At 35.1% G+C, this 13,675-nt stretch overlaps 1 protein-coding gene across 10 annotated transcripts in view; it reads right to left on the bottom strand.

The window, feature by feature from the left end:
• The window catches only part of LOC117177698 (exocyst complex component 6B), a 292,026-nt gene that overhangs the window by 206,692 nt on the left and 71,659 nt on the right, over positions 1-13,675 (bottom strand). For all 10 annotated transcript variants that reach the window (XM_033368563.1, XM_033368566.1, XM_033368562.1 and 7 more), the window contains exons 6-7: positions 10,959-11,126; positions 10,812-10,883 (exon numbers count right to left, since the gene is read on the bottom strand). In XM_033368563.1, the coding sequence (XP_033224454.1) occupies positions 10,812-10,883; positions 10,959-11,126 (240 nt within the window). The remainder of the gene's footprint in view (positions 1-10,811; positions 10,884-10,958; positions 11,127-13,675) is intronic.

Below are 13,675 nucleotides of genomic sequence, written 5' to 3'. Positions count from 1 at the left end.
CCCCCCCCCCCCCCACCGAACTGATCTGAGTGGTACGCCATAGTTAGAATAAATAATAATAATTTTGTATTGCCATGTGCAAGCACTCATGACAAATGCGTTACAAAATGCTGTAATCGACAGTAAAAAGTTGAAAAACAACACAAAAAGAATGTATTTACAAAATGGCAGTCTACCTGTTTTGGCAATTGATCTAGTTATTGCCGAGAGTCAGATTAAAAATTTACGTGTGTACTAGTTCCCACACTACCAAGGAGGTACAGTAACGAGGCGCATTTCTTTTAGTAACTACTGGTTGGTATTTTTAACAAAGAAAACAATCTGTCTTTCATTTAAACAGATAACAGTATTTTATGACACTACAAAACACTAAAAAACATTGCACACAAACATTAAAAAGTTCGCTAAAATTGGGATCACTGTTGCGCTATGAGCGTCTTTCACTTGTTTCACAATGCAGTTGTCATTTGTTTCCAAGGGTTTGATATCCAAACGATTAATTACAGTGTTAATAATAATAATAATAATAATAATAATAATAATAATAATAATAATAATAATAATAATAATAATATGAATAAATATGAAATAATATAAATAATAATACGACTGATCTACTCACATGTGTTTCCCAAAAATAATGAATACACTGGCACTTGGAATTACGCAAGGTTTCGAGCATTGCTTGCAGTGGCCTTCGCCGTAGATGACGGAATGTGATTCAATTAACGCACTGAAAGCGATATTCATTTTTGCTTTAATAAGTTTTATTTGTACACGGCTCCGCACAACTACCTTTCAAGATGCAGAAATTGTTTATGAAATTTATTTTAATAATAATTCATTAGTGTAAATTTTCAAAGCGTCGTAGGAAAAAGTGATTGCAAATACATTCTTTGTTGATTACGTAAACAAATTAAGCCTATTCTTCAAAAAATGTCCAAACTCTCAATTTTCTCATGAAAGTAGTTTAAAAAATAAATCATGAAAATTTGATTATTATAATTAATCGGAAAGACGTTCTTAGTTAAATTTGTAAAAAAACTGACCCTATTCGTTGAAAAATATCAAAAATCTGAATTTTTTATGAAAGTTCTTTAAATAATTAATAATTCTTGTAAATTTAACAAATAACTTAGAAGATTCATCGCCAAAACAATCTTAGTTAACTTCGTAAACAAATTGTGTTTATTAATTGAAAAATACCCCTACTCTCAATATGTTTATGAATATTGTTTAAATGATTAATAATTATTATAAATTTACAAAGTATGGTGGGAATTGATCATCGAAAGACATTCTTAGTTCATTCCGTAAATAAATTATGCCTCTTACTTGAAAAATAGCCAAACGATAAATATGTTGATAAAATTATTTTAAATAATTAATAATTAGAAATTTTCAAAGCATCAGAGAAAAAAGATATTGTTAGTTAATTATGTTAAAAAATGGAGCCTACTCGTAGAAAAAGTACCAAACTCTTAATTTTATAACACAGCCACACAAAAAAAAGTGTGCGGATCTGGTAACAAGACATATGTATTCCTATGGATTTTGGGGCGCTGAATTCAAATTCGGTATCAAAAATCACCCATCACGTCATGGTTGAGCCATAACCTCAAAAATTGACGAAAAATCATGCACTGAGGCAAATAAATTTCAAAATAATTCCAGTGATGCAAATTTTCACTTTAAAAACATGTCGACAACTGTGAAGGATCAACCCTTGCCTGATATCAACTTATTTAACATAACTTTACCCAACAGAACCTAACCTCACCTAACCTGAATTAACAGAAATTTATTGAACTGCACGTAAAGCTCTGGAAGCATATTTTCCCAGTAGCAAATGTGTGCTACATCGAATGGGTCAATTTTGAGCCTAACCTAGAAATAAATCTAACCTAGCCTAACCTAACCTCACGAAACACAATTAAACTGATTGTGTTGTCCCGTTGTGTTTGGGGTACTGTTTCATTCAGCTTCGGCTTAACCTACATAGAGGTTTAACCTATCCTAACCTAACAAAACCTGACCTAACCTAACCGATTACGCTGGCAACCCTGTTCTTGCGTACTTTCATGTTTTGACATTAATAGCAGTAAATGTCTGGAGATTCGTAACCGCTTGTTGCTAGCATTATTCGCCTGTGTCTGTAACCAGGGCACCTCCACGTGGTGACGGTGGGCAGCGAATCCACATTGGTTGAGTCCCTGGGTAAACGGCGTTCATGCTGTCATGGCAGACACAGGTAAAAAGTGTATTACGATGCAGGGAAAAAACCCAGTATCGGCGTCTGGCCAGGGTGGGAAAGCGGGCTCTCCGACGTCGTCATCATGCAACCGTAGCTCTTCATCAATGGATCACTTGGTTGGTGTAGAGTCTCATGCTACAAGGAAAAAAAACGCGAGAATTTCTCAATCGCATGCCTGCAAGAATAGCTCAGATTCATTCTGTTACATTTGCAGTAAATATAAAGTGAGCAGTTTGCGAAAATCAATCGACGAGGAAGTGAAAAGTCTTTACGAAAAGTGTTTTGACCGTAAATTGCTACACCAAGAAACAAAATGGGTTCCTCACGTCATTTGCAATTCCAACAGACTTATGTTGTATCCTCTAAAAAATTCAAACAACGAAAAGTACCGCAAGTACTCTACACCAACCACATGGAAAAACCCGTTATTGCGAAGGACTGCTAATTTTGCATGAATTCCGGCAAAGGGTTCAATGCCAAAAATAAAAATAACATTTCGTACATTAATGTGTGCACAGTCACAAGAGCAATTGAAATCAATAAAAATGCACGCCAGACTGATTTAAGCGCTTTAGAAGATGATAGAATGGAAGTTGAAAGTCAACGTCATGGAGACGGTAGTGAAACCAGTGATCGAACAGAAAATGGTTCTGAGGATTCCGATGAAAATGACGAAAAAGATGACGAATATGGCGTGCATAAAATGAAATTGAAGGTTCCAATATTAGTGTCGCAACTAGAACTGAATGATTTCATTAGAGATCTTGGATTACCGAAAGACGGCGCTGAATTTGCCGCTTCATTTCTAAAAAGAAGAAATCTTCTAGAGCCAAAGACAAAAGTTTCATTCTATCGTGGCAAGGACAAAGAATTCAGAAAGTTTTTCGTTAGAGACGAAGAGACGTCTTTAGTGTACTGCAATGACGTTAACTGACGTTAACTTGAAGAAAAATGTGTACAGAGACGAAGAATGGCGACTTTTCATTGATTCGTCAAAACGCAGCATTAAGGCTGTTTTACTGCATAACACGAATACTTACGCTCCTATCCCTGTAGCTCACTCAACGGTCATTAAAGAAGAATATAACAATGCTAAATGCTTCTTGAAAAAGTTAATTACACGAATCACAAATGGCAAATATGTGGTGATCTCAAAATCATAACAATGATATTAGGCCAACAATAAGGTTTCACAAGAGAGCCATGCTTTATATGCCTGTGGAATAGCAGAGATCGAGCCAATCATTACAGCAAAAAACATTAGCCTTTAAGAGATTCATTTAAACCTGGTTCTCATAATATCATCAACCAAAGCCTCGTTGATCCAGAAAAAATTTTACTACTGCCCCTTCACATAAAGCTTGGGCTCATGAAGCAATTTGTCAAGGCGCTAGACAAAGATGGACAATGCTATAAGTATATATCCCTTAAATTCCCTAATGTTTCAGACGCTAAATTGAAAGAAGGAGTCTTTGATGGACCACAGATTCGAATATTGACAAGAGATACTAATTTCGTGAGCCACATGACGAAAATTGAAATGGACGCCTGGGAAAGTTTTAAAGCAGTAAACGCAAATTTCCTCGGTAACAAAAAAAGTCCAGACTACGAGAATATTGTTGCGAAAATGATATGAAACTACAAAAAGTTAGACTGCTTGATGAATTTAAAACCTCACTTTCTAGATTCCCATCTGGATAAGTTTCCAAAAAATATTGGTGATTTCAGCGAAGAACAAGGGGAACGTTTTCCTCAAGGCATAAAAGTGATGGAACAACGATATCAGGGTAGATGGGACGAGGTCATGATGGCTGATTTTTACTGGATGTTGAAAAGGGAAACGAATGTAGGTCTTAAACTTAAGCGTAACCCTTTGCATCGTTCCTTCGAACAAAAAGGGCACGTTATAGCAGGCAGAAAATAGACTGAAGTAGGTATATAAATCAATTTAATTACGATAAAAAGCAAGCTAAAATGTAAATACGAAAGATAGTATAAATATATCCCTTAAGTTTAAGAAAAGCAGAGAGAAGAAACTTTTGAATAAAACTCTTATTCATTTGCATGTTTAAGTTACAGTTCTACATTTTAATTGATACAAACATTGTCAGGTTAATTGAAATGGCGTCAATTCTACTTGTAGTTCTAAGTTTCTTCAAATGAGTAATGTGCGTCTAAATTTTTAACTACCTGTAGTACAATGAAATTAATTTTATTGTGTTACAACGGGAACACTTAAGTTAAGTTTTGTTCCGTTAAGCAAAATTTCCTTAGGTTCTGTTAGGTTAGATTCATTTGTAGGTTTAGATTGAGTTAATCTATTAAATATAGCACACATTTAAGACTGAGAACCGTACGCTTACATAGCTACATGTGTGGCTCAATTTTATTCGGCTAGGTTATGTTAGGTTAGGTTTTGTTAGGTTAGGATAGGTTAAACCTCTATGTAGGTTAAGCCGAAGCTGAATGAAACGGTACCGCAAACACAACGGGACAACACAATGAGTTTAATGGTGTTACGTGAAGTTAAGTTAGGGTAGGTTAGGTCAGGTTTTTTTAGGTTCGGATAGGTTTGACCTCTTTGCAGGTTAAGCGCAAGCTGATTCAAACGGTACTGCAAACACAACGGGACAACACAATCAGTTTAATTGTGTTTCGTGAGGTTAGGTTAGGTTAGGCTAGGTTAGATTTATTTCTAGGTTAGGCTCGAGTTGACCCATTCGATGTAGCACACATTTGCTAATGGGAAAATATGCTTCCAGGGCTTTACGTGTAGTTCAATAAATTTCTGCTAATTCAGATTAGGTGAGGTCAGGTTCTGTTGGGTAAAGTTATGTTAAATGAGTTGATATCAGACAAGGGTTGATCCTTCACAGTTGTCAACATGTTTTTGAAGTGAAAATTTGCAACATTAGGATTATTTTGAAATTAAAAAAAAAGAGTCATTGTATAGACATTCTTACTTGACTCGTAAAAAAATTAACTTGTAGAAAAAAAGTTAAACTATTATTTTTCAAATTAATTTCTTTAAATAAATAACAGCTCTTGTAAATTTATAAAGCAACATAGAAAAGAGTCATCTCATGGACATTTTTAGTTAACTCCGTCAAAAAATTAACTCGTATAATAACGATTAAACTCTTAGTTAGTAAATTGAAATTGTTTAAATAATTAATAGTTCTTGTAAATTTAAAAAGCAGCATAAAAAATCATTGTATAGACATTCTTACTTGAGTTCGTAACAAAATTAACTCATAGGAAAAGGTTAAACGATTATTTTTTAATTTAAATTCTTTAAATAATTAATAGTTCTTGTACATTTGCACAGCAACATATAAAGCAGTCATCGGATAGACATTCTTAGTTGACTCTGCAAACACATTGACTCTTAAAAAGAGGGCAATTTTAATTTTTTAATTAAAATTGTTTAAACAATGAATTCATTTTGTAAATTTGCACAGCAACATAAAAAAGAGTTATCGTACAGACATTCTTACTTGAATCCGTAAAAAATTGACTTGTAGAAAAAAGGGCAAACTCCTAATTTTTTAATAAAAATTGTTTAAATAATTAATAGTTCTTGTAAATTTACAAAGTAATATAGAAAGAGTCATGGGATAGACACTCTTAGTTGTACTCAGCAAACAAATTGGCTCTTAGAAAAAAAGTCATATTTAGTTTTTTAATTAAAATTGTTTAATTAATAGTTTATGTACATTTGTAAAGCAAAATATAAAAGAATAATCGGGTAGACATTCTTAGTTAACTTCGTAAACAATTTTACTTGTAAAAAAAGGGCAAACTCTTAATTTTTTAATTAAAATTGTTTCAATAATTACACCGGCACACAAAAAAGGGGTTTGTCCGAAGACTACACTAGCATATCCATATGTTTTTGAGATCGCTGAATTCGAATCCGGTGTCCAAATAACCAAGTTGGCTCGTATTTTTCTGAAAAACGAAAAAATAGACGTAAAATCGACAAAAACAGCGATTTTTCAGGTATATTTTTGCAAAAAAAAAAAATTTTTTCTCGCTTGGTGGACCTAACCAACATATTTAAATGTCCTTTGTGTAGCTGAATTCGAATCTGGGACCCAAACAACCAATTTGGCTCATACTTTTTCGAAAATCGCAAAAATAGAGGTAAAATCGACGAAAACAGCGGTTTTTCGTGCATATTTGTGCAAAAAAAATATATCTTCATCCCCGGTGGACTTATGCAGCATATCCTTATGTTTTTGGGGTCACTGATTCTGAATCCAGGGTTAAAATAACCCAGTTGGCTCATATTTTATCGAAAAACGCAAAATTAGACATAAGATCGACGAAAACTTTTAAACCTTTACCTTCCTCGACTGGGATTGTCGTTCACTATAGATTCCCTTTGCGTCTCACGTTTAGGGGTTTTTAACTTGCGTTAGTCTCCTTGTATGGCAATAGTAGAATTTTTTGTAAATAAGTTTTATTTACTTTTAGCGTTACCCAGGAAAAACGACATGGACGTTGTAAATTATGTTCCCTTTGGGGTACTTTATTACCGTGAGTACCCTTGCCTCTCACGCTTATAGAGTTCTTTTATTTTTCTTTATATCGCTTGTATCGAACCCTTTTGTCCTCAAAAGACCTACGTAGTGGGTTTCGCGTTTGTTTAGTACCTTGATTGACTTGATCTCGTTATAAACTCCAACAGTAGTCAGCCATTATGTTGATATCCCAACATCCCTGATATCGCCTCTCCATCTCTTTTATGTCCTGGTGGAAACGTTCACCTTGTTCTTCACTAAAGTCTCCCAGGTTGTCTGGAAACTTATTTATATGCGAATGAAGAAAATGTAGCTTTCAATTCATAAGGCAGCCTAGATTACCAAAGTTTGTTACCATTTCGGAAACCACACTTTGATAGTCTGGACTTTTCTTATTATCTAAAAAGTTTTTTACAACTTTTTTAAAACTAAGCCAGGCATCTTTTTCAGTGCCAGAAATTTTTGTAATGAATTCTGGATCCTGCAACATTTTTCTTATCTGCGGTCCATCGAAGATCCCCTCTTTTAATTTTGCTTCGGAAAGTTGTGGAAATTGATCTTCCAAATACGCATAGCAATCGCCATCCTTGTCAAGCGCTTTGACAAACTGTTTCGTAAGACCCAGCTTTGTATGAAGGGGTGGAATCAAAACTTCTTTTGGGTCAACTAGAGGATCTTCGATTATATTCTTTGTCCTTGCTCAAACGATGTTCTTTTTGACCATCTATTTTTTTGCAATGACGAACGCGATCTCGACTTTGGTAAACTAGGCGGCCTTATGAATTTGAAGCTACATTTTCTTCATTCGCATATAAATAAGTTTCCAGACAACCTGGGAAACTTTAGTGAAGAGCAAGGCGAACGTTTCCACCAAAATATAAAAGAGATGGAGAGGCGATATCAGGGATGTTGGGACATCAACATGATGGCTGACTACTGTTGGAGTTTAAAACGAGATCCAGTCAATCAAGGTACCAAGCGAAAGCGAAACCCACTACGTAGGTCTTTTGAGGACAAAAGGGTTCGATACAAGCAATATAAAGAATAATAAAAAAATGAAAAAACCCTATAAGCGTGAGAGGCAAGGGGACTCACGGTAATAAAGTACCCCAAAGAGAACAGAATTTACTACGTCTACGTCGTTGTTTCTGGGTAACGCTAAAAGTAAATAAAACTTATTTACAAAAATTCCTACTATTGCCATGCAAGGAGAATAACGCAAATTAAAAACCCCGAAACGTGAGACGCAAATGGAATCTCCAGTGAACGACAATCTTAGTCGAGGAAGGTAAAGGTTTAAAGGTTTTCGTCGATCTTAAGTCTAATTTTGCGTTTTTCGATCAAATATCAGCCAACTGGGTCATTTGAACCCCGTATTCAGAATCAGTGACCCCAGAACCATAAGGATATGCTGGATAAGTCCACCGGGGATAAAGATATATTTTTTTGCAAAAATATGCACGAAAACCCGCTGTTTTTGTCGATTTAACCTCTATTTTTGCATTTTTCGATCAAATATGAGTCAACTGGGTTATTTTGACCCCGTATTCGGATTCAGCGACCCACAAAACATAAGGATATGCTGATTTAGACCACCGGGCATGAACAATTTTTTGTTGCAAAAGTATACAAGAAAAATCGCTGTATTCGCCGATTTTACGTTTATTTTTGCGATTTTCGAAAAAGTATGAGCCAAATTGGTTTTACGGGCCTCAGATTCGAATTCAGCGACCCAAAATATATTAAAATATGTTGGTTAAGTCCACTGGGCGAGAAAATATTTTTTTTTGCAAAAATATACCTGAAAAATCGCTGTTTTTGTCGATTTTACGTCTATTTTTTCGTTTTTCAGAAAAATACGAGCCAACTTGGTTATTTGGACACCGGATTCGAATTCAGCGACCCCAAAAACATATAGATATGCTAGTGCAGTCTGTCGGACAGACCACTTTTTTTTGTGTGCTGGTGTTATTAGTTCTTGTACATTTACAAATCAATATAGAAAAGAGTCATGGGATACACATTCTTAGTCTTAATTTTTAAATTGAAATTGTTTAAATAATTAATATTTCTTGTAAATTTACAAAGCAGCATAATAAATTAAACGTATTCTTGAAAAAATAACCATTTATGAAAATTGTTTAAATAATTACAATGTTTGAAGATTAAATAAATGTTTTAAAAAACATATACGAGCTCCACTCGAATTCGGCACTATTGCTCGAAATGTTTACATCCATAATGAAACAGATCCATCGAACGTACCTTGACGCCTTAGAGCTAGCTTTGAATGAAATGCAAGTCAAAATTGTACAATTCAAACTCGACTTGTATCCCTAGCATTTACCGCCGCCAAACGGATCACTCGGAAATCTGCCAAGAACGTAAGAACTCATAGACTCAGCGTAACTGGCACGCTTCATAATACATTCCGCTGATCTCGATTCTAAAGAAAAGACGGCAAGTTTAAATCCAACCAATACGTGAAGAGATAATGTGGCTTCAGATTTCGAGATATAATCGCAACCTCCATTTTATGATAGGATAGAGGAAAAGGCTTCACCCCCTTCCTCCTAATGATATTATTGGTATTTGGTGACACACCCATTAAAATAAGATTGCAATGTTTTTCAGTATTTCGTAATATCTTAGAATGTTGTTAGCTGTTTAAATTATATCCAGATTTTAATTTTTTGTAGAAAATGCAAGACAGTAGTAACTAAAAGAACCGGCGGCGTACTGCACCTTTCGGGTAGCGTTGAAACTAGTACACATGTAAATTTTTAACCCGACTCTCGACATCAATGAGGCCAATTGCCTAAACAGGTAGACTATCTCTTTGTAAATATACTCACTTCTTATTGTGTTGTTTTGAGACTTTACACTATCTCTTGCAGCATATCGCATTGCATTTGTCTTTCAAGTTTTCTATATGATAATACGAAAATTATTAAAACATTTTTGAACATCACGTCAAAAACATCACCTTGAAAAATTTTCCAACAAATTTCCAACATTTTTTTACCTTTTATTTCAGCTATAAAATGTTCTAGATTTTTATTTGTGAATTGTGGAATCGGTCTCCATAACATATATTTTATTTATAAAAATCGGTAATGCGGTTTTTGAGAAAAAAACACTTTTATTTTTCCTCCCCCCTTCATAACTTCCAAAAAAATGCAATTTTAAGGTTAAAATTCTTAATAGTTTTTTTATTACCTCACGATGAACATTTGACATCAATGTCAGTCTGATATAACCGGGGGCCGATTTGCCATGGTTACCCAGCTATACCTTTTTTTCGGCCCACACTAATGCATTGAATTTTTTAATATAAATAATGTAATTTAATGTCTGGTAGCGGCTGGTAAAGAAATTTTTTATCGGTGCTGGTAGTACATACGCAACCCATCATTTTTATCCACTGTACCGGCATAAAATTATCTTGAAGTTTTAATATTAACAACAAAAGTTAAATAATCGTCGGTAATCAACATTTACTAAGTACTCTGTTGCGCGCGCATACGCTATCAGCATAACGAGGTGATGCGATTACACCGGTCTTCTTTTAAAGATTCATTGCTTCACATACGTAAATGTATTATATTTTGCATACATTTTACATACATTATTAGATTATTTTTTCCGTACATGGAAACTTTGATATTTGACAAATTTGCAATGCTTACATTGAAAAACCATTGATTACATGTGGGCATACACTAACTCAAATGCAAGAAACTATTCTCCTATTAATCAGTTAATCAACCTCGAAAAAGTAAAATCCCGCCCATTTATACTTACAAGTATAGACAATCGAGAGGTTTTACTGTAATTCCTTTGCCATAAACAGTAGTAGTCTGAATGAAATGGCTATGTCTGGGCTATTTTGGAATTATTTAGTCTTTTTGATTCTTGCACCCTTTCAGAAATAATAGTCGATAAACATTAACATTGCCTATTTTTTACCCACTATAAGTATACATAGCCCGTAGCCTATGCCTAACAAATATAGTTTTAACTTTACTTACTCTTAACGTCGTGCTGAAGAGCATTATCAGGTTTTTTATTTTTAAGATCAGTGTAGCATCGGTGCAATAGGCCTGAAATTTAAAGAAAAGTTTTGAAATACGGTGTAATTTCAAATGATTGCATTAATAAAAACTCGAAAAACCTACGGAATGTGTTCGAAGTGCGTTGACGATTTTTGACAAAGCCATTGACCAAAGTTCTTCTAAGTAAGGCCGAGTTGCCAGTCCATTGCCTGTATTGAGAATATGATCCTCCACAACGAAAAACCCAAGAATTGCATAGATGTATGATTGATACCCTTTTATGCTTTCATGCTGATAAAAAAGTAAATTAAAATTTCAATTATATCTGATAAAAATAATAACGGATCATTTAAATATGTCATGCTTTGGAGGATAGGAGAGTGTTTTTTAAGGCGGGACGTATGGGGCCTTCCTAAATCTCGTGCCGCTGTTAGGGGGGAGGGGAGTGAATGGGGGTAAAGGTCACAATTGCTTATTCCTTTCATTTTTCGTTAGTTTCTTATATCGAGTACGAAACAAATTTGTACATTCTCATCCATAATGAGAAGGTATTAGTTTTACATGAAAACTGACTTTCACCGATTTGATTAAATATCGAAGTTTTGAGGACCCCTGAGTCACAAAAAATAGTTTTATCGTCAGTGTATGTTTGTCGTCATCGTTGTTGTCGTCCTCTGTATGAGGGATAACGTTCAAAAGACTAATATGATTGGATTGCTTTTTGGCACACCGTTTGAGGGACCAAAAAGAAAGATCTAATTCCTTAACCAGCAATTTTTGTACAAATTCAAAAGGTCGCAGCATGTTCAAAATTTTTGACACAACTCTTTTTCAAGATTTAAAAATTTTATCGACAGATATTTATAGTAAAAAAATACGAACAATTTATCCCGATGACTTTTTTTTTGATCAAATTAAAATTACCAAAGTTATAACATTTTCAAAATCAAAAAACCGAACGAAAAGAAACCTTTCAATTCAAATAACTCACAATATGAAAATGTCAACCTAGAACTCTTAAAAAAATGGATGTTTTTATATAAATACATTCCTTGGACACTTTGCATAGAATCATATATGTTTTTTGATCGTGAATGAACATGAATATAAATAATATTATTAATTATTAAGCATGAATAAGTCGATATTTGTTTTATCAAGAGCGGCTCTCAACTGCTGTACAAAAGAATACAAACAATGTGTACATAACCTATAAACACTCACTAAGTTACTTTCAGCATCATGCACATTCTAAAACTAACGCAATACTTTCAAATTCATCATTAGAAGTGATCATTACTTTTGGTTGCCTTTTCCACAAACTTCACTTTTTTTGACACACAGGATAGTCTTGGTCTGCTGGACCCAATCGCACTTTTCCAGCTTTGCTTGCTCGAAAACTGAAGGGGAACTGAACTAGCTTGTTGAAGGAATAGAAGAGGGAGCCGAAAACGAATTTTCTACGCCCTAACTTCCCCCCTTCCCCACTTTTGAATTCTAGCTACTTCGTGGAAAACCGTAGAGTCTGAAAGACCAAGTCTATTCTGTGAGGGTTAAGAACGAAATTTGCTGCAAAGTAATCCTAATATACAGAAAGTCGCACTAAGAGGTCTTATCGCTAAGGTGAAGGACATCAATACAATCTCGACATCACAGAAGACCGAGCAATGGAGATTAAACAACAGGTTGATTCGGCGTGAAAAACGACGGCAATGAACATCAGTTAGAGGAAGCCACGTCATACGGTCAACCAGGGGCAATTGATGTTCTTCCTCAACTTGTTGATGATCCAACACCACCACATCCTCCAGAGGTGGATGGCCTTATACAACCAGGGGCAGAAGCTGAGGATCAGCAAACAAAAAAGCTACGAAAATGGACATACCACAAGAACAGAGATGATTTTCGCCTATATTTTTTTATAGAGAAATGTGGGCTGAAATTGGAGCTGAAGGCATAGCTGCTAGAGAAAATGAACAGCATGTACCGGATCCATTAGAACCACATCCGAATATTAATAACGATGATGTATATAGCGAAATCCCAGAAAAACTACAACACCTTGAAAGGAATTTTGGTCATGCTATACTAGAGTTCAGATATGTAGAACGAACACTAAGCCATTCTCTGCCCAAAAGAAACATTACAAAAGACTTATAGGTGCAAACTCTTATATACTGTGCAGCTGTGGCAACCATTAGAACGGCAAGCCGCATAACTGAACCTGCAAATGCAATGTTTGTCCACGCAAAGGATCGAGATCCACCATGGAAGATCAGGTTGGATATGGATATCAGCAAAGGAAGGTACAAATTAGGGAAGACAACAAAATCGAAACTTTCAGACAGATAAAAGAAGGTTCTAACGTGAACTGAGTGTACAGAGAAATAACTAGCAATACATCGAAGACCCTCAATTTGAAGATATGACTAACTACTAATCGGGTGTTGGGGGAAAAATACGCAGATGCAATTTGGGCACTGCGTGTTTCAAACTGAAGAAAGCAAGTGCAAGCAATGGCCCTGAAATGCAGCTGATAAACATTACAGCTTTAGATGTTTCAGCGGTCCCAAAAAGGGCAAGTAACTGGAAAGCTCCAGATCCGATTTGATGCCAGGCTTTATGCTCCATGCAACGTATATGTTACCAGAAAAACCAGACGCTCAAAATTCAATCTGAATTTCAACCGACAGCCTATCTTCCACCAATTTATAAATATCTTACAGCCAGCACTGCAAACAAGGTACGAGGGTAGTTCAATAAGTCCTTAGAATGACCAACAGATGGCGCGCGAATCGCTCCAAATCATCTGTTTTCAGTCAGCACCACTCCCGACTAGA

The sequence above is a fragment of the Belonocnema kinseyi genome, chromosome 8 (genome assembly GCF_010883055.1).
Source record: "Belonocnema kinseyi isolate 2016_QV_RU_SX_M_011 chromosome 8, B_treatae_v1, whole genome shotgun sequence".
Lineage (NCBI taxonomy): Eukaryota > Metazoa > Arthropoda > Insecta > Hymenoptera > Cynipidae > Belonocnema > Belonocnema kinseyi.
The sequence above is the reverse complement of the archived record's forward strand: the minus strand, read 5'-3'. Positions and strand labels throughout refer to the sequence as shown.